At 38.5% G+C, this 27,611-nt stretch overlaps 1 protein-coding gene across 6 annotated transcripts in view; it reads left to right on the plus strand.

Annotated features, from left to right (window-relative positions):
• Nucleotides 1-27,611, plus strand: part of Eml5 (EMAP like 5) — a 116,000-nt gene that overhangs the window by 78,983 nt on the left and 9,406 nt on the right. For 2 of the 6 annotated variants that reach the window (XM_075947806.1, XM_075947810.1), the window contains 11 exons: nt 10-24; nt 3,861-3,939; nt 7,895-8,024; nt 9,383-9,481; nt 13,377-13,397; nt 18,132-18,305; nt 19,656-19,864; nt 21,721-21,878; nt 24,413-24,527; nt 26,572-26,760; nt 26,904-27,076. In XM_075947806.1, coding sequence (XP_075803921.1) covers nt 10-24; nt 3,861-3,939; nt 7,895-8,024; nt 9,383-9,481; nt 13,377-13,397; nt 18,132-18,305; nt 19,656-19,864; nt 21,721-21,878; nt 24,413-24,527; nt 26,572-26,760; nt 26,904-27,076 — 1,362 coding nt within the window. Of the gene's footprint in view, nt 1-9; nt 25-3,860; nt 3,940-7,894; nt 8,025-9,382; nt 9,482-13,376; nt 13,398-18,131; nt 18,306-19,655; nt 19,865-21,720; nt 21,879-24,412; nt 24,528-26,571; nt 26,761-26,903; nt 27,077-27,611 lie in introns of those variants that run through there. The other 4 variants (XM_075947807.1, XM_075947808.1, XM_075947811.1 and 1 more) reach the window with 4 other exon arrangements.

Genomic DNA, 27,611 nt, shown 5'->3' on the forward strand with positions numbered 1-27,611 from the left:
CTTTCAAAGACAGGGGGTAGTAAGGTAAGTGTTTTTTAAAGAATATATTTTATTAAAATGTTTATTGTTCTATTTTGATCCCTAGAGTATGTCAAGGTATTAATTTTTACTATAAAACATTTACTTACACCTGACAAAAAGATTAGAAAATGAAATGTGATTGTTATTTTGTAAGTAGGCCTTCATTATAATTTTACAAATGACTTTTCATGAATCCATGAATTTTAGTACTTCCTTTAGATGCCCATGAAAACTAGCATAATTATATGTATTTATCAATGGAAGATTATTCACTTCATAAGCATTTGTTCAACATAATAATATTTAATATACTCATATATTTAAAAATAGGATAATTATGGTATTTTGTGTTTAACAAAATTACATGAATAAAAAGGCTGTAGGAGCACTGGCTTGCAACACCCTTCAGTGAGATGAAAATGTCCTCAGAGCAATTCTAAAGGAGACATCATGGAAATAAGTCAATTTTAGAAGTAAGAAGATACTACTTTCTTTAAAAATGCTGGGAGTTAAGGATGAAAAGTTCATTTGAGTCCAGATTGTTCAGAAACCCATTCGGTATCCTTGGATAATTTGACAATTGAAATTAATTATCTTGGAAAGTCATTGTGTTTTCAACAGAGTAATATGTAAAGATGACTTGAGAGTATGGCTTGACCTCTGAACAGGCTCACATAAACTTACATAAATTTAACAGAAATGAAGCATCCAGACCTAGTTCTGTATGGAAAGTAGTGTTTAGTACTGAGTTCCACATTAAAGGAAACCCTAGCCATTCTGAATACCGTAGAAGAAACCAGAGTGAGGGAAAGTTGGAAGGCTGTTGCTAAGAGCACTCAGTTCTTTAGGAATCACTTGTCTGAAACATGAAGCTAAGTGGAGTTGTAATTGCTGTCTTGGATATGGACAGCTTTTTATGTGAAGTAACCTCTCCATGGCAAGTGTGCTTGACCGACCATCTGACAGGAAAGCTGTGGAAGACTTCTGTGATCCTTTCAGTTCTGTTAGTGATGATGTTATCATCACTCTCCTTCCACTCCTGGGTCTCAGGTGGTAGGCAAATGTTCCACACAGCTGCATCCTCAAACCTTGTATTTTTGTTTTATTTTATTTTGGTGGTTTGAGCAGAATCTTAAAGTTGTAGACATAGGTGGCTGGCATTTGAGACCCCTTCTCCTTAGCCTCCAGAATGCTGGGATTTCCAAGCTTCATTCTGTTATTAAGAGAATTTTTCTTTTGGGGAGGGGGAGAGAAAGGTAGTTTTGTTTTGAGACAGTCTTGCTATGTACTTCTGACTGCCCTGGCACTAATAGTCTTGCTCAGGCTAGCCTTGAACTCACAGCAATCCTCCTGCCTCGGCTTCTCAGAGTGTGGTGGCATTATAGACAAGTACCAACGCGCTCAGTTGGCATTCTTCTTTTAAATGATACTTGCTTTGCTTACAAACTCCGTAAGGCCTTGAATGACAGAAACTGCCTGCTTGAGTTGGTACCTGGAGAACCTTCTTAGATTTGCAGGATGGTCTCATGGGACAGTTTCTTTAAAAGCAGCCCCAGTAATACCTGACTAAGGTCCTCTTTTCCTTTCTTAAGAACAAAGATAAGATGAATGGCCCTCTAAAGTGTGAAAACATTCTGAATTCTCATATGTCTTTCTTTTTTAATCTTCTGGTTTATATGCTATTAATGAACTAATTTAAGCTTAAGTACAGTAATAAAAACAAGGCTTTAATGTATGCAATACAGTTTATCTGTGCTAAACCTAACAATATTTTATTATGTGAGATTCTGCAATAATGTTTAAAATTCAGATATGTGTTAAAATCCTTTTCCTATTCTTCTCTGCTGCTGAAAGAGGATCCAGGTAACCCTCTCCTCGCTATGTTTACAAGACCAAATTTTGTGTTTTTGTCATCTCTCCTGTTTTAACTAATGAGCGGTGATACCTTGTTCTCCACCCCTGTTCCCACTTCCCTCTCTCTGGAGGAACATCTTAATTATCTTAATTATCTGGCTTCCATAAGTCACTGTCTCACTAACATTTTATGTATCCAAATTGTATAATTTTATAAGCCAGATAGTTTCATTTTAAGCAGTAATATGAATCATGTAAATAATATTTATAAAATTTAAATATGCTTAATTGTTACATAAGGTTTTTTAGATAAAATTTGCTAACAGGGTTAGAATTAAAGCTATCAGATTCTTACACAATAAAAATTCACAAAAAGTTGACTTGGAAGAAAAGCTAGGTTTTCTGTCATTTTTTGAGCTAGTTCTGGTAGCAATTTTTTTAAATGTTAAATGTTATTAATTTACTTCTATTTTTACTTATGAGCATTCAAAAATGTGAAGATTTGAACTTTAAATTTCTGTGATAACTTGGAAAGTTACACATACTTGATGAAGATATTTTTTATGATACCAGTCAGTCATGCTCAGTACATACTATTTCATGCTGTATGTGAATATGTAAATTTATTTAACACTGTTTTACCGTACTTAGTATGAAATCCAGGCTTTGCTTATGCTAGGCCACTATGCTGCCACCAGGCTAGATTCCCAGCTCTCTGCATGTATTTTATATTATATGTTCAGTATGCACCAGGGCTGGAGTGATTGCTCAATAGTTAAGAGCACTGGATGGTCTTGTAGAGGACTAGGTTCAGTTCCTACCAAACAGGGTGGCTCACAACCATCCTTAATTCCAGTTCCAGGGCATCTGACACCTCTTCTGACCTCTGTGGGTTCCTGCATGTACATGATGCACATACACTCAGACATGCGTGGGCTTGTGCACACACGTGTGCATGCACACACGCACACACACATATATTTTAAAAGATGCAACATTTCTTTTAGCTTTGCAAATGTGTAACTTGACAATACTTTTGAAGTCTAGTTATATGGCTTTAATAAATTATTAAATGTTTTTATAAAATTAATGAGTCATTTTTAATTTAGTTATAAATTGAGTTTAAAATTTAGAGAGGACTTAATGCACGATTTAGATTCTGTGTTCAGATTATAAAATATTTGAATTTTGAGATGGATTGAATGGTTGAGATGGACTAGTAAGTGACTTTTAAAAATTAAGTAAAAGGTTTTACAAAAGTTCTTCCACAATTATATAATTCAGAATATGAATCTATACCCCTGTTGGAATAGGAAACATTTTACTAGATTCTGAGCAGATTAAGAGAGGGCTTGATTCAAAAGCTATTATGTAGGGAAAGGTGATAAATATTCCATAGATTAGAGAAGGAGATTTGGAGACAGTAGTTGTGGTAATGGCTTTTTTTTAAACCTTGCTTTGTGACTATAAAATGACTTCTTTGAATAACTTTCTGGTGTTGATGCCATTAGCCACCATGAGACACCTCAGGGAGTGTGACAGTAAAGGGCGTGGAGGAGCATGGAGGACAGGCCGCTATAGATGTGAACTAGTGAGTTATGTTACCAGCAGTACAGAAAGTTCATGTGATCTAAATTCACTGTCAGAATGTTTATATATCTGCTATGTGAGCCATAAGGGATGCTTTAGAGCAGCAATCCAGACTTTGATGATAATATACCCATCTAGAAATGTTTGAGTGTGTCAAACTAACATTCTTATCCTATTCTTTATGCTACATTATTTTCATTATGAGACACAGACCAAAGATATAAAAAGTAAAAATGAATAAAATTATTATTTCCTTATACATTAGAAATTATCAAGCTACAGAGAACACAGTCTAGTAAAATGAGAGTAGGCTCCCTTTCTGGAGGGCAGGTTGGGAGACCCAGTGGAAGCCCCAGGTAATTCCGTCTTTCCTCCTTCCCACCCCTCTATTCCAGGCCCCCAGTGAGTAGGGCCCCACCTCAGCCAGAGAAACTTCAGTCAAACAATGTTGGCAAGAAGAAGAGACCCATAGAGGTAAGGAAAACAAATTACCCAATATTCCGAAGCTTCCTTTTAATGGAACCTTCAAGTTTTGCCTTTAGCTTTCATGAAACTTGGTATCTTGAATTATCTTTGCTTGGTTGGTTGTAAAAGTTGTTTGCTTAATTATTATTCAGGTCTGAAATTTGGATTGATACCCTCTGCTGCTCTTAATTTCAGATGAGTCTTTTACTCTTAAATAAATAATATCCCGAGGTGGTCTGTGTCTTGGAGAATGTCTAAATGTAAATTTATATGAATGATTTCCTGGGTGGATAGGGAAGCACAGATACCTTGGTGGTGTCTTATAGTTTGTAAATTGACTTTATAAATTAACTAGAAAATACACTATTTCTGGAACTTTTTACCCCGTGTGATACATTTAATATATAGGGCGCATGGAGAGTGTTTCTCCTCCTATCTTCCATCAAGAAACTTCCTCATAGACAGTTCCTAAGGCCAATGTCAGCAGCAAACAAGCGCATTGTGCTAGATCCAGCATGGGGAAAGTGCACAGCTGCAGGAATACAGATGACTCTACTCCCTTCCACCACCCATAAGGCAATGAAAAGGAATACTCCTTGTTGTAGGAGCCTCTGCCAGACCTTTACTTATGTCTTGTCAGAACAGCGTTGGGTTCTCCTGGGTGTCTAATTTGGACATAGGACAAGTAACTGACACATTCTTTTGTTTGTTTTTTTTTTTTTTTTTTTGGTTTTTTCGAGACAGGGTTTCTCTGTGGTTTTGGATGTTTGTTTGTTTGTTTGTTTTTGGTTTTTTGACATATTCTTTTGAATGTAAGAAATGTACCAATGTTTTTGGTTGTGAGCATAGCCTTTAATGGCTGAGCCATGGAAAGATCTCCCATGCTTTTAGATAGGTAGCATCAACATAGTAAAAATGGCAATCCTACCAAAAGCAATCTATAGATTTAATGCAATCCCCATCAAAATCCCAACACAATTCTTCACAGACTTTGAAGAACAATAATCAACTTCATATAGAAAATCAAAAAACCTAGGATAGTCAAAACAATCCTGTACAATAAAGGAACTTCTGGAGGCATCACTATCTTTGACATCAAGCTCTATTACAGAGCTACAGTAAAGAAAACAGCTTGGTAATGGCATAAACACAGAGAGGTTGAACAATGGAATCGAATTGAAGACCCGGATATTAATCCACACACCCATGAACACCTGATTTTTGACAAAGAAGCTAAAATTATACAACGGAAAAAAGAAAACATCTTTAACAAATGGTGCTGGCAAAACTGGATGTCAATATGTAGAAGAATAAAAATAGATCCATATCTATCTCCATGCACAATACTCCAGTCCAAATGGATGAAAGACCTCAATATAAATTTGACCACACTGGAACCTGATAAAAGAGAAAGTGGGAAGTAGTCTTCAGTCCATTGGCACAGAAGACCACTTCCTAAATACAATACCAGTAGCACAGACACTGAGAGCAACAATAAATAAATGGGACCTCCTGAAACTGAGAAGCTTCTGTAAAGCAAAGGACACAGTCAATAAGACAAAAAGGCAGCTTACTTACTGGGAAAAGATCTTCACCAACTCCACATCAGACAAAGGACTGACCTCCAAAATATATAAAGAACTAAAGAAATTAGACATCAACATTCTAAATGACTCAATTAAAAATGGGGTACAGAACTAAACTGAGATTCTCAACAGAAGAATCTCAAACTGCCAAAAAATATTTAAGGAAATATTCGATATCTTTATCATTGCAAATCAAAACAACTCTGAGATACCTTCTTAGACCTGTCAGAATGGCTAAGATAAAAACACTAATGATAGCTTATGCTGGAGAGGATGTGGAGTAAGGAGAACACTCATCCATTGCTGATGGTAATGCAAACTTGTACAACCACGTTGAAAATCAGTATGGCGGTTTCTCAGAAAATTGGGAATCAACATACCTCAGCATCCAGCAATACCATTCTTGGGCATATACCCAATCATATGTAGTATGATACTCAGTCATACTTCAAAAGCCTTTGTTCATCTATGTTCATAGCAGCATTACTTGTAATAGCCAGAACCTGTAAACAACCTAGATGCCCCTCAACCAAAGAATGGATAAAGAAAATGTGGCACATTTACACATTAGAGTACCACTCAGCAGGAAAAACAATGACATCTTGAATTTTGCATGCAAATGGATGGAATTAGAAAACCCTATCCTGAGTGAGGTAACCCAGACTCAAAAAGATGAATATGGTATGTTCTCACTCATAAGTGAATACTAGGTATAAACAAAGGACATTGAGCCTATAGTTCATGATCCTAGAAAAGCTAAGTAATAAAGTGAACCCAAAGAAAAACATGTATAGACCCACCTAGAAATTGGAAACAGACAAGATTTCCTGACAAAATTGGAGCATGGGGGTAGGGGGAGAAGGTAGGTTAGAAGGGGAAGAGGAAAGAAGGGGAGGGTTGAGGAGAACTTGAGGGAATGGGATAGTTGAGATGGAGGAAGGACAGAGATGAGAGCAAGGAAAGAGATATCTTGATTGAGGGAACCATTATAGGGTTAGCAGAAACCTGGCTCTAGAGAAATTCCCAGGAATCCTCAAGTATAACCCACGTAAGACCCTAAGCAGTAAGGGAGAGGGGGCCGAATCTTGACTTGCTCTGTAGTCAGAGTGATGATTATCTTAAATATCAACATAGAACCTTTATCCAAAACTGATGGAAACAGAGGCAGAGACCCACATCGGAGCACTGGACTGAGCTCCCAAAGTCCAGTTGAAGAGTGGAAGGAATGAGAATATGAGCAAAAAGGTCAAGACCATGATGGATTCACCCACTGAATCAGTCTACCTGAGTTAATAGGAGCTCACCAACTCCAGATGGACAAGGAAGGAACAAGCATAGGACCAAACTAGTTCCCCTGAATGTGGGTGACAGTTGCATGGCTGGGGCAGACTGAGGGGCCACTCGCAGTAGCACCAGGATTTATCCCTACTGCATGTACTGGCTTTTTGGGATCCTGTTCTCTTTGGATGTATATCTTGCTCAGCCTAGATATAGTAGGGAGGGCCTTGGACCTTCCACAAAGCAATATGCCTTATCCTCTCTGAGGATTAGATGGCGTTGGGGTGGAAGTGTGGAGGGAATGGGAGGAGGGGAGGGGGTACAAACTTGGATTGGTATTTTTTTTAAAATCTAATAAATTTTTAAAAAGAAATGTATCAATATTTAACACATAAAAACTTAAATATAGTCTCTTGGAATGAGATGACCTTATGGTTCTCATCTCCTTTTTATAAGTTTATATTTAAAATATGGAATGTGTGATTCCAATGCTGAAAGCAATATATGTATGTATGTATATATATGACTGTTGCACCCATGAAGTCACAGCTGCAAAAGACTGGGCCCATCAATTATCTACCATCAATAGGGAATAGACTCAGAGGCCCCTCTCCCTGAGGAGCTGTAGTCAGTGGTTGCTGGGGGAAAGAAATCGTGTTCTTCAGGGGTACAACTCCTGGTAAATTGTCCTTTCTTAAGTGAATAACTGCCACACACACACACACACACACACACACACACACACACACACACACATCAGCAGTCAAAGGTAATGGGACACCAAGAGATGGGAAAGTAAGAGGGGGACTTTTGGAGAAAAAGGGGTTCAATTGGAGGGGGATAAGAGGATAGTGGGGGAAGATAATCAAAGTATATTATGTGTCTGTGTATGTGTATTTATTTTATGTGATGTATATGTAAAATTATGAAAGGTTAAAGAAACTTTAAATGTCAAGTTTGATTTTGAGTCAGCAGTTTATAAAAATCTAAAGCGCATTCTCCTTTTGACAGAAAATGCTAGTATGGTCTGTATCACAGAGCTCTAGAGAACATTTACACAGAAAAAAATGCCATGTGCAATGGTTTTGTCATTGTTATAGGACCTTGTGCTGGAGCTTGCTTTTGGCTATCGAGGCAGAGACTGCAGGAACAATGTGCACTACTTAAATGATGGTGATGATATAATTTATCACACTGCCTCTGTTGGAATTCTGCACAATGTTGCTACAGGTAGGAAGTCTTAATTCCCTGTACACACACTGTCTTTAATTTAAAACTTCTTACCTAGCAGCTTAAAAGTATTTGTTAAAGCTATTAATAGTATTTTTATTTATTTTATTTAAATTTTGGGGGTTTATTTTTGTTTTTGTTTTTTTCAAGACAGGGTCTCACTATGTAGCTTTGACTGGTCTGGAACTTGCTATGTAGACCAGGCTGGCCTCATGCTGTAACTAATAGAGATCTGCATATCTCTGCCCTACGTTGGTATTGACTGTTTCTCATCAGTTGGGGTTCCATTGTAATGTTCAGAGAAGTGTCTACAAGTTTATATTCCATCAATTTAATTAGCAGCCTATAATTACTTGTTCGTTCCTTTCACTACACCTTCTGCTCTGGAAAACAGAAAACACATTTCAACTTGAGAAGTTTTGCTTGCTTATTCTATCTATCTATCTATCTATCTATCTATCTATCTATCTATCTATCATCTATCTATATTATTTATTTATGGAGACAAGTTCTTCTGTTGCTCAGTCTAGTGTAGAATTCACTGTGTATGTAGCCCAGGCTGGCCTCAAATTCAGATTCATAATGATCCATCTGCCTCTGTGGGATTGCAGGTGTGTATTGCCCCACCCAGGGGCTTTGAGGAAGTATAAGTGTAACATAGCTGTGTTAGTGTAATTGTTGAGGTTGTGGAAAACCTGCTGTGCATGGTCCTCTATAATCTACATCCAACCTGCGGTCCTGACTTCATTTCCACACTATTTTACCTCCTATTTTATTTAGTCTTGTTATCTTCTTCATGGAGACTCTAAAAGGTCCCTTCACTGAGAGTACTGTGAGAGGAACCATATTAGCTTTCTGATCAAAAACCACTACTTACAATCTGAATGTGAAATATGAATAAACAGCACCCAGATTAATAAGTGAGAAATTACTTAGCTTTTCCTGTGACTCTACTAAATTTTTTTCTTTACAAAATCAAAGAGGGAAGATGATAGGAAAGTAATCAAAGTCTTCCATAATCTTAGAACCTGCTTACTTTTCCATCTATATTGCTGACTTTCATTACCATCCACGTCATTCAGATGAACCATGTGTATGCACAATTAGCTACATCCCCAGCCTTTTGTTTATCTGTCTCATGGCATTTTGTATCTTCAGCTCTATGTGGTTTATCCTTTTCAGGGCTCTATCCTTTTAGATTATCAATTTATTTGTCATCCTTTTGCTAGTAATCACTTATATGGTAAATGCTCAAAATAAATTTTGAATGAACAAATTAATCTATTGTACTAAATAAGTACATTTGGCTCTTGCATTTTAAAGTTTTCAAAGTTAACTTTCGAATTCTTTCTTTATAGGGACTCAGAGTTTTTATCAGGAACATAATGATGACATTCTGTGCCTCACTGTAAATCAGCACCCCAAATTTATCAACATAGTGGCAACTGGCCAAGTAGGTATGTTTCTATATTTCAAAAGAAATAGTCTGAAACATTTACTTTGTTCTAATGATTTCAATACCCTAGGGAAAAAATTGAAGTGTATTGAATTGTGAACTGCTCAGAATGCATGTGTGCATATGGAACTGAGCCTGATTACCTTGTTTGCTGTCAGGTAGCTTTCTATTATTTATCTGAATAGCTCAAACTATTGTGTAAATAGTTGACCTTTAGCTTTAGTGGGAATTCCTGGTCTGCCAAGTGGTCAGATTCAAACCTTGGAGGAAGGATATAAAGGAGACCCAAGAAATTAACTAGACCAATGGGGATAAACCCTTGTTTAGCAAAGGTTAGGTTGGGTAAGAGAGACTGCAGATCTGTTTCATGTTAGAAAATCCCTTCGCATTTAAAAATGTTTCTTTGGCATTAGCATTGATCAGATTCACCAACAGTTTGAAATGTACCTGTGGTTTATTTTAACTTCTGACAAAAAACAAAGGTTCATGGCTCTATGAGTAGGATCGCAGGTCTATTTAAATTGACAGCTAAAAATTACCATGATACTGCATTACAAATGTGGCCGGTCAAGTACACTTGTAAACATTATTGAAATTACCGTGTTTTGGGGGTCTCCGTGACCCCAGTTGCTATACTCATTTTACTGGCCTTTTTGTTTTCCCAATTCTGCAAATACTGTTAGTCAGGAATTTGTTTTTCTCTAGATTGTTTGTTTTTATAGCTGCAGTACATGGAACACTTACATTTTCCCTTCTGTAGAATTTTCTTTTTAAAAAAAAAATCCCAGCACTTGAGAGACAGAGGCAGGCAGATCTCTGTGAGTTCAAGGCCAGCCTGGTCTACAGAGTGAGTTCCGGGACAGCCAAGGCTATACTAAGAAACCATCTCCTTGAAAAATGAAACCAAACCAAACCAAACAAACAAACAAACAAACAACAAAAAAAGAATTTTTAAAGTAAACATACAAAGTGATAGATTTTGTTTTAGTGTTGTCAAGCATCGTTATCATTACACAGCTTTATTATTTGTTTGTATGTGTGACTGTATGAGTGTCTGAGCACATGGCAGAGAGTGCATGCATGCATCAGTTGTCCTTCTCTGTTACCCTCGGCACCTATTTCTTTGAGGCAGGGTCTCTCTCAGAACCTGGGGCTTGTATTTTCTTGGCTAGGCTGGAAGTCAACAAGCTCCAGTAATCCTCTTGTCTCCGCCCTACTTAGAACTCGGGTTAGTTATGTGTGGGACACCAGCTTGTTAGATGGATAGATTATGGACCAGATCTGGTGATAAACCTGTGATCCTAGCATTTGGAAATTAGTGGCAGGAGGATTGAGCTCCCATAGCTTTATAGCTAATAAACTAATACAGCTTCTCCCTAGAAAGCTTACTTATAAAGTGGTCCTTCACATGGAACAGAAGCCAATTTCTTTGTGTTCCTTTCTCATTGGTCTTTGTTCTTGGGTACATAGAAAATCTAATCTGTAACTTTACCTTCCAACTTTGGAAGCAGTTGTTATTTTTTTTTCCACTGACTTTCTCCTGGTGATTTTTGTTTAGAAGATCACTTTGTACATCTCCTAGCTACATTCTATAGGAGTGGGGTATGCTTTCCAGGAGAAGCCTTCTCTCTACTGGACTATGTCTTGAGCCTTGAAATCCTTGAATTCTTTACCAAATAGTTCTGAACCTACTTTTGGGCTTGCCTGAGTCTCTTCTCGGAGTCTGTTCATCCAGTAGCACATTGTACACCCAGCATGTGTATTCATAAAGGAAGTTTAGGGGGTGGTTAGCTTTCACTGGATTTGGGGATTCCATTTTGGGATACTTCTTAGCCAGTTTTGGCTACTAGAACAAATACTTGGATGAGGTGCTTTTAAAACAAGCAAGCAAGCAACACATTTCTCACCACTTTTGAAATTGGAAGCTAAAGGTGCGAGCATGATTGGGTTGTAGGTAAAGGCCATCTCCCTATGTTACAGATGACCTTGTTTTATCTATATTATCTTCCTTATTTATCTATCATCTTTTCTTATGTTGATCTTCATTGTGAGACTCCACTCACATGAAATTCCTCTAATTCCTCCCAAAGATCCCACCCTTTAACACTATAGTTGAAATTAGCATGATAGTTTCATAGGAGTTTTAGAGGAACACAAACATTTCATCCCATAGCAGCCTCACATAAGTGCTTCCACGATCCCTTGTGGTGTGGGATGAACCTGTCTGCTGAGGAGAGACAGCAGTATTCAATATCCCCAAACTCCAGTGAGTTCCAGATGTATACCAGTCCTTCCAGGCCATCAGAGGAATGTACCTAAATTAGTATAATCATTTAGGCTATAATGTTCCAGCTTTTATGTATAATACATTGTCTTATCTCAGACTATCCAATGACAAATGATCTCTAAGACAAACACCCCCATTCTATCAGCTTTTCTTCGTGTGACAAAGTATCCAGTCTTTTTACCAGTTGGTGATTATTAGATTATGTTCAGAACTAAAAATGGCAAAATACTTTATTCACTCTTTCCTCATATTCCTTATAAAGATACATGTATTCCTATGTTATCACTTTATCCTTGAAGTCATTATTTCACATAGTTGGGTATAAGACTTGATTGATGTATGAAACCGTCATGTCTCTTCAGGGGGTATATAACTCTCTGCTACTCTCTTTGTTGATACACACCATTACTCTTTAAAACTTTGCTCATAGACTTTACACCGTAAATATGAACATAAGCTTTCACAGTTTTCTTTTATGTATATTGTTTCTAAAATTCTTTCCTGAAGGAGTCATAAAATTTTTCCTCCTTCAAAGGTCTCTACAATAAACCAGGCACCATTCCATCAAAGCTCACTCTGGGGAACCAATCTTGGGATTACTTACAGAGCATAGGTGTGGATTCCCTATAGGAGACCTCATTCAGCAGGGATGATGGCTTTCCCATAGCTGCATAGATAGAGTCCCATCCCCTAGTCTCACCAAGCCTAGATATTGTAGCTCCTCCATGAGGAGCTAATTCTATATGCAGTTAGGGTTCAGTTGTAACTGGAGATTCCTCTCCTGCCCACCAGTTCCAAATAACTACTCTTAGGCTAATATTAATTATGAACTGTTTGGTCCATTAGCTCAGGTTTATTATTAACTAATTCTTACAACTTAAATTAACCCATTTCTACTAGTTTATATTTTACCACGAGGTTTGTGGCTTGTTACCTCACATCTTCTTCTCTGGCAACTGCTGGCATCTCCCTGACTCTGTCTTCTTTTTCTGAGTATCTTTGCTTGGATTTCCCACTTGGTTTTATTCTGCACTCAGTTGTACATGATGGGTGGTGTGGAGTGACTGGTCTCATGGTCTTCCCTCATGGTCCCTCTATGAGGGAATGCAAAGAGTCATCACGCACAGCTGCGGTGGTGTTTTGCAAGTGGACACAGCTGAAGACCCCAAGATGGCAGTTGTTTGGCTCAGAGGGTAGTCCAGTATAACACATGTAGAAAGTCTTTAGTTATAATGAAGAACCCCTTTTGCTTGTTGGGTTATTTAATAACCTTTGTTGCCACATTCCTCAGATATAACTCTTTCCTTCAGGCACAGATGCATCAAAGCATACATTTTATAAACCCAAAAAGGTTCATATCAGTATTACTTTATAAATTATTATGATTAGAACTTTATGTATATCATTAAATATGCCCAAAGAAAGACTGAATGATCATTTGTAGATAGTGAAAGCAAGTACCTTTTCTCAGTCTACTCAATTTGATGTAACAACCTAATTTTGTATAGGATATTTTGTCATTTAAATAACAAAATGATAATTATGTTTTACAAATTTACTATTATTATATTATTTATGGATAACTTTTTTAACTGATTCTTTATTGTAGGTGATTCAGCAGACATGTCAGGTAAGGAAACTTGAATACTTTCTGTTTTAGTTATATTATATAGTAGTAATTGCTAAAGTATAAGTAATAATGTGCATACAAATATCATATTCCCCCCTAAAAGCCCAAACATCTTACTGCTCCACATACGGCTTATAGAGTAGTCATGACAAATAACATCATTTTTTTATCTTCAAAAATAATAGTATTTTTAAACAATGGTTTCAGGGCTGGAAAGATAGCTGAGTCAGTAAGATGCCTGTCTCACAGCATGAGTACTTGAGTTTAAGAACCCACGTGAAAATACCAGTTATGGGGGCGTGCACACTGGAATCTCAGCAGCAGGATGGTCCCCGGGGCTTGCTCATCAGACAACGTAACCTAATGGGCAAGCTCCAGTCTCAGAAATAGTACTCAGGATAGTACCTGCAGAAGAGTGAAGCCATAGGCTGACCTCTGGCCTCCACACACAGGTGTATACCTGCCTGTCTAAACACACAATCACACATGCATATATACTCATAAGTGTTTTGACCTCTCAAGTGTGCCTGGGCTATCCTGAAGATTTTCTTACATCACATTATGTAGTTATCACACAAATTCTTCATGTAGTCAATAACTTGCTAACATCATAGAGCTAGTAGAAAATCTATTAATTTATGAACTATTTTTGTTGTTAAACACATTACATCAAAAATCATTTAAATGTTTAAAAATAATTTTTATGACTAATTGGACTATGGTTTTATGTACTTAAGATGACAGTTTAATTAATATAATTTTTATATGTCAATTGTTTTGATATTATAATAACTAGGCTTTTCAGCTATATTCTCACTTATGTAACACAATAAGCATTAGCAATTTAGTACGAAAATATTCCCCAAAGACTTCTGTTTTCTGCCCCTCATTAGAATACAGTATGATTTGTGCTTGGGCTAGTCCACTATTAATCTGTTAAGCACAGCAAGCCAGGCCCTTGCTCCTTGGCTACACTGTAGAGTAGTAATTGTCACCATTGGGCCACGTCTATCACAGCACTTGATTTTATAGCACGTGAGCTGAAGATAGTTTTGTTTTCTTTCCTTTTTTAAACTAATTTGAATACTTGAGAAAAATCAGAAAACTCATAATAGAAATCACAGGGAATTCAAGCTTCTGTATAATAATAAATCCTACTGAGCGCAGCGGTGCTCTGCTGCATGTCACCTGCAGTAGCTTTGCTCGATCTCGGCAGAGTGGAGTAGTTACAGCAGACCGCACCCGACATTCAGCACTGTGCACAAGTTAGAGTTCCACATGGTGAATTTACAGATTAGGAGCGCCACATAGAAGCCTATTGCATAGCATATTACTTTGTTTTGATTTTATTTGTTTGTTTGTTTGCTTGCTTGTTGCTGTTGTTTTGAAATAGAGTCTTTCTCAGCTGGCCTGGAACTTAATGTAGACTGGTATGGCCTTAAACCTATAGAAATTCTCTAACCTCTGCTTCCTGAATGCTGGAATTACAAACATACATCAACAAGCCTGAATTACTATGTCTGTATGTCTGTCTGTGTGTGTGCGCATGCGTGTGTGTGTGTCTCTGTGTGTGTCTCTCTCTCTGTGTGTGTGTATCTTGTTTTGAAGATTCAACAAATGCTACTAGAAAACTGGATATCCACATGTCGAAATTAAAGTGGATCTGTGTGTCTTGTGTGTCTTGTCCTGTTCAAAAATCAATTAAAACGGGGTTGATGATCTTGATGTGAGACCTGAAACTCTTCGATTGTTAAAGGGGACTGGAGAGAAGGCTCAAAGGCTAAGAGCACACATTGCTCTTGCAGAGGACCTGCCTTCAGTTCTCAGCACCCACGTTATGCCGCTCACAACTGCCTTTAACTAACCAGACAACCTTATATCACACACACACACACACACACACACACAGTGTGCACTTAAAAATAAATAAATCTTATATTATAAAACTATCCCCATTTTCATTTATTAGAAGCTGAAATGTTATGTTATAAAACTATCCCCATTTCCGTTCATTAAAAACACTGTTAGAGGAAATTATAGGGAAACACTTCAAGAGACATGGGGAAAAGACACCAGTAGCTCAGAATGCCAAAATTTATTACTTATTTATTATTAATTATAAATTAATTATTATTAACAATTATAATAATATAACAATAGAATACTATGATTAATAATGGTTATTATTTATAAATTAATTGTTATTAATTTATTAATTATTTGTTTATGCCAAAAAATTACTAATTAAATTGCAGTTAAATACTGTTACAGATATAAGTTTAGAGTAGTCCAAATGTGTAGTGTCCCACAACAACAGAGTACAGTTTTTACATCCCTGCTATCAGCTTCTTACATCTTCTTTGTCTATAAAGTCTTTAGAAGTGCAGGTCCTGAGGATGTGACTCAGTGGTACAGTGCTTGCCTAGCACCCAGAAGGCCCAGAACTTGATCCCAGCATCACCATGCACATGTTTGGTAATTCAATTGACAGTGACTTGCTATTTGAATTTTAGACAGATAGAATGCTTTATAATTTGCAGTATATTTCGTGATAATTTACTAAGAGTTTATTGTCTAACTGGGTGGTGGTAGCACATGCCTTTAACCTCAGCACTTGGGAGCAGAGGCAGACAGATCTCTGTGAGTTTGAGGCCAGCCTGGTCTACAGAATGAGTTTCAGGACTGGCTCCATAGCTACTGAGAAACCTTGTCTCGAGAAGAAAAAAATATGTTGTCTATCTCATTGTATTCTGACAAATATAGTCTATGAATATCTCAGAGGAACCTTTTGTAAACAGGCATTCTAATGTTTAATGTTTACCATTTCCAGAAAACTATACCATAGAAATAGCAGTTATTGCACTTATTTATTTATATATTTACTTATTTATTGGATTTTTTGAGACAGGGTTCCCTGTGTAACTTCCCTGGATGTCCTGCAACTTTCTCTGTAGACCAGGCTGGCCTCCAACTCACAGAGATCTGCTTGTCTCTGCCCCCTAAATGCTGGGATTAAAGGCATGTCCCACCACCACCTAGCCATATTTATGCTTTTGATTTAAGTCATTTTATATTATATTCCTTACCAATTTGTAGAGTAAGTTCACTTTTAAATTTAAAAATTACCTTTATTTGTTTGTTTATTTGGATGTGTGCTCTGCATGCATGCAGAGGTCAGATGACATCTTGTGGGAGTCAGTGCTCCTGGGATCAAACTCAGGTCCTTGGGCTTGGTGGCAGGCCTTCTTCCTGCTGAGCCATCTAATCTTGCAGGCTTGCTCACTGGCTTGTACTTTGACTTTTAATGAATGAGGGATTCAGTTCAATACTCAAATTTGTTTTTCTTCTTTCCCTCTTTTTCTTAAGAGCGGATGTATCCCAGGCTAGCCTTAAGCTCCTTCTATCTATGAGGATGACTTTGGATTTCTCATTCTCTTGTCCCCACCTTCTGAGACCTAGAAATATAGGTGTATGCCAGACATGTTATTTATGTTGTTCTGGGGATCAAAGTTCATGCTTTATACATACTAGAAAGCACTATGCTAACTGACACATATTCCAGTCCCCAACATTTTCAAATATAAGTAATCTATTTTATTATTGGTAAAACTTTTATATATCCTTGTAATTTTAAAGTTTTACAGCTGGATAAATCTGAACAATCCTTCATATCTCTACTTTAACATATTTTAACTGTTTTGTTTGAAGTTTTCTTAGATTTATCATTCATGCATTATAAATAGCAAATATTGTAAAATGTCCATATTTATTGAAATTTGTTTTCTAAAGGCCAGAATTTCCTCCTATGTAAAATAATTCCAGGCAGGTTATCTCCTTTAATGTTTTTCTGTCTTTCAGTTTATAATTAAAAGAAAATGCACTTTATTATTTTGAGTGTTTTAGTAAGAATGCTTATATTCCAAGACTGAATTCGCTGCTGAATTAACTTCAATTTTAGGTTATAATTTGAAAAGAAGATAACACAAAAATATGATAGTTTAGACAATAAAGAGAAGCAGGTTGAGATGTAGTTCAGTGGTAATCATTTGTTCACTAAGCATGGAGCTCTTGGTTCATTTCCCTGGAGGGGCAGAAAGAGGTGCAAAAGAATTTATATAGGAAAGGATAAATAATGGTTTTATTTTTCCAGTGAAGTAGTGTTTTTAAAAAGTCTCACAGTGTGTGTAACCTTTCCCAGATTCCCATCTATATAGTTTATTTTCCGTGGGATTTGTCCAGCTGTTTTGCCATTAGCTGCCTGTCAGCTGCGTGTGCTTTGCATTGCTTTCAGAGGATATCAGTATTGAATGTTTACTTGCATGTAGCATATGTATTGTGTTAAATGTTACAGTTTCAATATAACTTCTATGAAGATTTTTTCCACTCCAGAGCTTTGCCATGTATGAAGCTTGTGGTCCTCTCACTGACTGCTGCCTTCTGTTCTCATATACACCTTGTTTGATGAGCTGTTTAGTATTATTCTGATTTTTTTTTGCCTAAATGCTATTTTCTTGAAAGTACAACTTACCATATATGCTGAAGGATACTGTATTTTTACCTTTCTTTCCTTTCCCCTCCTTTTTATTTCCTTTTTAAAATTTAGCTTCAGTTCTGAGCTATTATAAACTACGTTCCTCTTATATGCATAGTTCCATGTTTCCTAGGTATGCTTATTCTGGCTTCTTAGTGGTGACTTGACAATGGTTGTAACACATGGATTTTGTCTTTGTTCAGCTACAGCCCCATCTGTGCACATCTGGGATGCAGTGAACAAGCAGACATTGTCTATACTAAGATGCTCCCATTCAAAGGGTGTGTGCTCCGTCAGCTTCAGTGCTACTGGGAAGCTGCTGCTGTCTGTGGGGCTGGACCCAGAGCACACCATTACCATTTGGAGATGGCAGGAAGGTAGGCTTCTTTTCGTTTGTGTGATTAAAAAACCAAAACAAAGCAACACATACACAAACAAAAACAAGCCAACAAAAGCTCACACGAATACTAGGACTGTATAAATGTTCTCTTTTAGCGTTTGCCTTAAGTTGGGAATTGAAGCCATTTTTCGTTATGGTCCTACCAAACATATAGCATACAGTTGGTAGCACTGTATGTGTGCCCTTAAGAAACCCCAATGAAGACATAAGCTCACAAAACATGAAATAATGAAACCAGGTAGTATTAAAAATGATTTGCAATGATTTCCTTTCAGTAGAAACTGTGTTTTTGCTAATGATTTGATTAGTTCTGAGATATTTTAGTAAAAAATGAAAATTGTAAGGCATCGGGCACTTGCTTTTAATCCCAGCACTCAGGAGGATGACGCAAGAGGATTGCTGTGAATTTGAAACCCTTCTAGGGTTACATATCAAATTCAAGAGTGTATTGAGATCTAACCCAGAGCCTGGCACATGCTACACAGGTAATCTCCCACTGAACCACATCTCTTACCCATGAAACATACACATATACAACACATACCTACACACACATGAACACAATGCACACATGCATAAGCATGCAGACACAACACACATACATGACACATACCTACACACAGATGCACGCCATAGATAACACACACATGCTCCCCCCACATATATAACATACACTCATATACACACACGCACATATAAACACATGTACATATACCCACACATGCATGCATATACATGCATACACTCATACACGTGCCTATATTCACACACATACATACACACATAAACATTCATATACCTATACACATACCCCCCTCCCCACAGCACATACTACATAGGTGACTTGACTTTGAACCACATCCATTACTCAAGAAAAGATGTACACACATATGCATTCTGTTCCGAGACAGGGTCTCTCTTTGTAGCCCTGCTGGCTTGGAATTTACTGCGTTTACCTCCTGAGAGTCCTGGGATTGAGACTGGAAGACCAATAGAATGAATTCCCCAACACACTCTAGGCAGATCATTAAATTTATATGAGGAATTAATGTAACTACATAGAAAAAGGTATGGTCTTTAAAATGGCCCCTAAATTGTCACAAAGAGCCCATAAACATGTGTTACTTGTAAAGATTTGTGTACCAGTGATTATAGGTCATATGATTGTTAAGTAGTAGAGCAAGTATCAGGGCCTTCTTGCAAGCATTTGTGTTTGGGTTATTTTGTTTTGTTCTTAGCTATGCGATTTGAGGAAACTGTTCAGTCCTGGCAATTAGCTCCGTTCTTATACTAACCTGTGAAATTTTTGTTGTGTCTTCTGTATCAGGGGCCAGAATTGCCAGCAGAGCTGGGCACAACCAACGTATTTTTGTAGCAGAATTTCGACCAGATTCAGATACCCAGTTTGTCTCTGTGGGTATAAAGCACGTGAAATTCTGGACCCTGGCAGGAAGGGCTCTTCTCAGCAAAAAGGGGCTTCTGAGCACACTGGAGGATGCCCGGATGCAGACGATGCTTGCTGTTGCATTTGGTGCAGTATGTCTGTTAAAATGCTGTGTGATGGTGTGTCTTGACTTGAAGTGTTTTTGCCGTATATTCATAAGCGCCATTACTATTGACTAGTCAGTGCAAATCCTGGTCAAGGATATGTCATCTTTAAAAAATCTAGTCCTTTTAGACATTAAGGGGTGAGTGACATTAAACATAAGAAAGTGAATGAGATAGTTACTGTCAAACGTGTGCACCCTCGGAACATTACCATCCTCCAAGCTTCATTGGTCATTACTTGTCACGCTCCACAAGCTGCGATCTCAGACGTCCTTGTGCTTCCTTGTGCACCTTCCGTGTCTTCAGGGCGCTGGGGTTTAGTGTTCCCTCGCTCTCTGTCACCAGAACCACTGTTCATCTTGGAGTTGGAAACACTCGGGGCCAGTGTCTGATCCGGGGAGCAGGGAACTGAGGCCAGAGAACACAGTCCCTGCCCTCAGCTCAGTGTTCTCTCATGCCATCCGCCTGGGTCTGTAGTAGTTTATAACCACTTCTTCTCCTTTAATACCCTGCCCTGGCTAGGCTTTTCAAATTCTCTTCAAATTCTACAGAAAATGAAGTAGATTTTTTTAATTTATTTATTTCTTTTTTATTTTTTTTAATTTTTTTTTTATTGAGAAAAGGGAAAAAAAAGTTTCCACCCCCTCCCAGCCTCCCATTTCCCTCCCCCTCCTCCCACCTTTCTCCCCCTTCCCCCACTCCTCTCCCCCTCCCTCTCCAGTCCAAAGAGCAGTCAGGGTTCCCTGCCCTGTGGAAAGTCCAAGGTCCTCCCCCCTCCGTCCATATCTAGGAAGGTGAACATCCAAACTGGCTAGGCTCCCACAAAGCCAGAACATGAAGTAGGATCAAAACCCCGTGCCATTGTCCTTGGCTTCTCATCATCCCTCATTGTTCGCCATGTCACAGTCCAGCTGGCCTTGGTGAGCTCCCAGTAGATTTTTTTTAAAATGTGAAATATACATTTTAAGAAAGAAAGTTACAAGTTTAGAACAGTTGAACACACTTAAATATTTTTTAAAAAATGACTAACAATATTAAATAAATGGAACCTTTTGTTAATTTTAATATAAGAGTATCCATTTGTTTCTAGAAGGAAACCCCTATTGGAATGATCCTGGCACTGGATCTGTCCATGTCTGTAGATGAACTTTCTTTATTCATAGTTACTTTGTAGTCAAGTGCCCATTCTTGGTAAAATAAATAAATAAAAAGTAAGTAATAAACTTAACAGCTATTACAAGAGAAAAATAGCTTTTTGATGTGTGAAGCAGTAGTGTGGCCAGGATATTTTCCCACAAGATAGCTTTATGTTCAGTTTAATAATTTTTCAGATGTCACACGATGACTCCATGTTGGAGACTGGACAGAGGAAAGGAGAGAGGAATGCTGGTGTTCATAGCTGAAGTGTGCTCTAACTGCAGAGAGGCACCAAGTAGCGACTTTCCTAGATCTGTGGGAGTTAGTGAGGTCTTCACCTTGATAATAGATTTATTTTCTGTGACAGGATTTTTTAGCAAACTCATTATTTTTCACTCCCTATTCCTAACCACCCCTTGTTTTCACTCTCAGTGTTTAGTGACCTTTGGATTAGCTCTTGGACGGCTGGAGGGCCCTGACTCAAAGAAAAGTGTCAGCTGGAGTTATAGTATTTTAGGAAAGGAAAGGCCCTACGGGCACTAAGCGTCACTCAGCCCCTCTCCTGGGTCCAGTGTTGCCCCTCCACTTTGCATGTGCTTTGTCAAAGCAGGTGAACTAGCATTCTGCTCACGTAGAGGATGACATCTGTTCGACCTCTCTTTGAACTTTTGATGAGTTTGTCTCCCCCCTTCCCCACTCCTTTTCAGAATAACTTGACGTTTACAGGTACCATCAGTGGTGATGTCTGTGTGTGGAAAGATCACATATTGTGTAGAGTGGTGGCCAGAGCGCACAATGGGCCTGTGTTTGCCATGTATACCACCCTGCGAGACGGGCTGATCGTGACTGGCGGCAAGGAAAGGCCGTGAGTCCTCTTCATACCCTTACTGACTGTGTGTGCATTTGTGATCTACCCGAGGCCTAAGTTGGGTGTTCTGGTCTCCTCTTGGCTGCACAGATTAATTGCTCATTTACTTCTCCTTTGTTGCTAGTTATGTGTGATTTTTGGGTTCTCTTAATTCTTGTCTTAAATAATGTTTTGGTTTTCACTTGATTTTTAATTTATTTTGTGCATGGGGGTGGAGGGAAGTTTGTGCCCAGGACATGTACAAATCAGAGGACAGCATGTGGAAATGGGTTCTTTCCTTCTACCTTGTGCATTCCAGGGGTCAAACTCAGGTCAACTGCTTGGAGTCTCATTACCCACTGTGCAATCTTGCCAGCCACCTTTTGGGCATCTTAGATAAACTTGAACTGCAGCCAGAGTGACACTTGTCTGAGATGGCCAAAGGCAGCTGTGCTTCTGATTAAGAATGATGTCCCTAGTCCTTGTGTGCCTGCATCAGTATTGCTGACAGGACATGAAGGGAAACCTTTACTCTAGAAGCCAAGTTATGTCTTCATGCCCTATTGCCTCCCTCCCTGCGAGATTCAGAGTCACGGTAGTGAAAGAGGAGACAGAGAATGCTAAAGACAGTTTCTGAACTCATTCTTACACGACCTCAGTCATAAGCGTGAACAGAGACCTCTGTCTGCATTACTTTCAAATATCCAAACAGTAACCAGATACTTAAAATTGATTTCTGGGCTGAGGTGAGGGCTCAGTGAGTAAAAGTGCTTACTCTATGTGCCTGATCTCCTGAGGACCAACCCAGTACCCACAGAAAAGCCGGAGAAGCCAGACCAAGGAGCATAAGCACTTGTAATCCTGGCACTTTCCCAGGGGGAGAAGCCCATCCAGCTTGTTTGGATAAACTTCAGAAAAAAACCTATCTAAAACATGGTGGAAAGGCAAGGACTGACACCTGGTGGTGGAAATGTATAGAAGTCTGTGACCACATACATCCATGCACAGGAACACAAACACACACAAAAAGTAAATAATAAATAAGTAAGGGTCTGGAGATGTGCCTCAGCAGTTATTAGCATGTACAGCTCTTGCAGAGGACCTGAGTTCAACACAGCACTCATGCTGGGCAGCTCACAACTACCTGAAACTCAGCTTCACAGGATCCAGGGCCCTCTTCTGGACTCTGAGGGCACCTACACTCATACATGCACAGACACCCCCCCCCCACAGATATGTATGCACATAATTAAAAAAATTATAATAAATCTAAAAATCAAATTAAAGCTGGGTATGACACATATCTTTAATCCCAGCACAGTGAAAACAGTGGCAGGCATATCTCTCTGAGTTCATTGAGGCCAACTTCTCTACATGGATATTTGCCTCAGGGAGGCAATGAGACTGCCTCAAACCACTTGCTCCCTACCCCTTCCCTCACCCCCCAAAAAACAGATAAAATCCATATGCCACCAGTGTAGTCCTCTGGAAATTAAAAATGGACACACAGTAACTACAAAGTTCAGTTCTTTTGCTACAGATTGGCACACAGTTACCTACTGAGCACATATGGTCTGCCGTTTCTTTAATGGGAAGGTGTGTTTTCTCCTAATGCAAAATGAAGGAATTATTTTTCAGTTTTTTTCAAGAGAAAATCCCATAAATGGCTTTATTTTATCCTTTGTATATTACTCCAAATACTTGTATTTCCCATACCATCTGATTTTGCACACCTTTACTAATAGCCTGCTATAACAGGATATTTTAATAATTGTAGGATATTTAATAAATGTGCTGCCCTTTTGGCCTTTAAAAGTTAATTCTATGGCACAACATCTATAATGCTCTTTCTTGTTTTGCATTTCAGTTATCTTTCTAATGTTAGAAATTGTTTTGTGAACTAGGTGTGTGGCACACGCCTTAAATCCCAGCACTCAGGAGGCAGAGGCAGGTGGATCTCTGTGAGGCCAGCCTGGTCTACAGAGTGAGTTCCAGGACAACTAGGGCTGTTACACAGAGAAACCCTGTCTCAATCCCCCCCCCTCAAAAAAATTTGTGGGGCTGGTGTGATGGCTTAGCAGGTTAAGACATTTGCCACACATGCCTGGGGATGAGTTTAGTTCTCAGGTAAAGGTGGAAAGGGAGAGCAGATTCCAAAGTTGTTCTCTGACCTGCAGATGCACACCATGGTATGTGTGTACACACACAATCTTTGAAAACAAAACAATCCTCTTTTCCTCATTTTCTTAATGGAGAACTATTATGAGAAATTTATTGTAATATAAAGTGGACTAAATAAAATTATGCTTGTGTCAGAAGAAAATATTTCACAAAATAAAGTTTACCAAACTGGAAGCACACTGATAAATAAATAAATATTATATATAAATAAATATTGTATATTTATTTATTATTTATTGTATGTGTCCTTGACTGATAATTTAGAATACTAGAAGTTACAAATAGGGTGTTTAAAATATTCTGTTTAAAATGAAAATTATTATAGTAGTCAATTATAAACACTTACTTGGGTTTTGTTTTTATTTACCTAGGTCAAAGGAAGGAGGTGCAGTTAAACTGTGGGACCAGGAACTGAGGCGATGCCGGGCCTTCAGGCTTGAGACGGGACAAGTCACAGATTGTGTCCGGTCTGTGTGCAGAGGCAAAGTAAGGTGGCCCTTGAGCCAGTGCGATGCAGCAGAAAACAGAGAGCAGCTGTGCTGTGATCCCTGCACTCTGTAACTTAATAACCTATACTTGATTTATAGGGTGCTGTTATGTCCACTTTTACTAATACAGAAAACTTGTGTCTAAGCAAGTTTTCTTTAAACCTCTGTATTGTCTTGAATCTTCTGATTGACTTATGGTAAGATAGGTTGAAAATCCTCACCACTGACTCGTTTTTATTAGAGCAGCTCTTTCCATTTGTCTCCAGCAGCAGCATTTCCCCATGCTACTGGCCATACCCTGAGGAGTTCCTCTCTTAGGGACCTCTGTTCACATATGGCTAGGGTCTTGACATGTAATGCAGAAAGGAATGTCTGGGCAAGGTTTAGCCGGGCATGAGAGCTCTTAGGATTTGGGAGTTTTTACGATACGTTGCCCAAAGGTTGCAGCTATGTTCAAGGTTAAACGGAGCTTGTTGTTTAAAGATATGTTTGTTCTGTGTGTATGGGTGATGTTCTTACATGTGTATCTGTGCACTTTGTGTGTTCCTGGTGCCCACCAAAGGCAGCAGTGGGCATCAGATCCCCGGAAACTATAGTTATAGATCATTGTGAGCTGTGGAACCTAACCCATATCCTCTGCAAGAGCAGCGGCTGTTCTAAAGTGCGAATCTAATCTGTATTTCTATCCCTTAAGCAAAGTTTTAAAATTAAAATTTACAAATTAAATTTTAAAATGAGCTAGTTTACTTATCTTAAAGAAATTCCCTTTGTAAATGAGATTTTAAAGTAGCTTATAAGATGCACCGTTTAGATTTATGAGTGAGGGATGAATGCAGATGAAGTTAAACTCAAAGATCACCTATGTTGTGGTCTTGCCTTGACCTCCTGAGTGCTGGAATTACAGATGTGCACCAACACACTCAGCTATGGCACTCTGAGTTTATCTCTCAGAAAAAGGGATTATTTATTTTTAGAAAGTCTTACTAGCTGGGCACTGCCTTTAACCCCAGCCTTCAGGAGGCAGAGACATGTAGAGCTGTGAGTTTAGGCCAGCCTGGTCTACAGAGTGAGTTCCAGGACAGCCAGGACTACACAGTGAAACCCTGTCTCAGAAAACCAAAACAACAACAGACAAACAAATAATAAAGTCTTCCAGAATGTTTGAGGTGGGGGTTGTTTTCTGTTTATTGATTTGCATTCAGCAAAAAAAACAACAAAACAACAACAACAACACAAATCAAATACCTGAGTGAGGGCCTTCTTTCTCTTTCAGCTTTAATTTCCCCTGTTCTGCTTCCTCTAAAAATAACAAAACCATGTCAGGCGGTGGTGGCACATGCCTTTAATCCCAGCACTTGGAAGGCAGAGGCAGGTGGATCTAGGCGAGTTTGAGGCCAGCCGGGTCTACAAGAGTTGGTTCCAGGACAGCCAGGACAGTTACACCGAGAAATTTTGTCTCGAAAAACGGAAAAAAAAAAAAAAACAAATAAAACCACCCCCCAAAGAAACAAAATCTCATACATTTCTATGAAAACTGTTATGCACTTGTACTGTGTGCCTATAAATCAAATGCATGTGCTGTCCTATCTGGATACTTAAATCCTAGTTAAGTTTAAACATTCTTCTGCTGAGACAAGTTCTGCTGTGTAGTCCAGGCTGGCCTGGAGCTCACAGTCATCACGCCTCAGCCTACCACGTGCTGGTATTACAGGTGTATGCCACCAAACTTAGCAGTTTACTTTTCAACTAAAAGATGAATTCTAGTTCTTTTTGTGTCTTAGTGCACTTTTTCCCACTCTGGAGGTCCTAATATTATCATAGTCAAAGCCAAAACTCTGAATACTGAAGAGTATAGATACATCACCATAGAGAGAAGTTGTCTCTAGCTCAGACTCTACCATGCAAGTAGCCCAGGATGTTGCCATTATGTGTCCCTAGGAAGAGAAACATTTGTATGCGCTAATGATTACTTTGCAATTAGATTAGTTCAAAGCATGTAAATGTTGTATTGCATTAAGTGGATTGGTCCCTCTGTGTTTCAGGGCAAGATATTAGTTGGGACAAGGAATGCTGAAATAATTGAAGTTGGAGAGAAAAATGCAGCATGTAACATTTTAGTTAATGGTCATGTGGATGGGCCAATATGGGGACTAGCAACACATCCTTCCAGGGATTTTTTCCTTTCTGCTGCAGAAGATGGGACAGTGAGACTCTGGGATATTGCTGATAAAGTAGGTATATACAGTTTTTTAATGAGAGGTTACAGTTTTTAAGAAGTGCAAATCCTCAACTGCTAGCTTTAGCTTGATATTGAGGTTTGAGGAAAACTGGTTTCAACTGTAAATGTTTCCTGTGATTCTTGCTTCTTATGCAGAAGATGCTAAACAAAGTAAATTTGGGACATGCTGCGCGGACAGTGTGTTATAGCCCTGAAGGGGACATGGTGGCTATTGGAATGAAAAATGGAGAATTTATTATATTACTTGTGAGTTCTCTGAAAATATGGGGAAAGAAGAGAGACAGGCGATGTGCAATCCATGACATCAGGTCAGTCAACAGATGAAATTAATTTTCTAGTTGATTTTTACAATGACCAACAAACTTAAAAAAAAAACTTGCCCATACATCCAGAATAGGTCCTGACATGTAATTCCTTATTTATTTTTGCAGTATGGAGATACCCATGACCTGATGCCTTTGAGGCAAAGGCTCTACTCCTTGAGCTACACCCCTAGCAATTATACATGTTATATAAGCTGCGTGCTGGTGTGGTTATATTTAAATTCTTCTTGCTAAATAAAAAAATCCTAATGAACATCACCTATCTTATGATACCAACTACTAGACGTGTGCAGTAAACTGCCTTACTGAGAACTGGTTTGTGCCGTTAATATGAAAGCCAGCAGCCATCCAGAAGTTTGAAAACCAAGGTTAAAATACCTTTGCTTAATCCCAGCAAGGCTTCACAGGTCAACTGTGGCCTTCCTCCCCAGAGCTTCTCCTTGCTTTCCCAGTTCATTCATTCAGGCAATACTAAATAACTATTTACCAGAATTCAAATTAACCAAACCTTTTTTTGTGT

Source organism: Microtus pennsylvanicus, chromosome 14, assembly GCF_037038515.1.
Source record: "Microtus pennsylvanicus isolate mMicPen1 chromosome 14, mMicPen1.hap1, whole genome shotgun sequence".
In the NCBI taxonomy this organism is placed as follows: Eukaryota; Metazoa; Chordata; class Mammalia; order Rodentia; family Cricetidae; genus Microtus; species Microtus pennsylvanicus.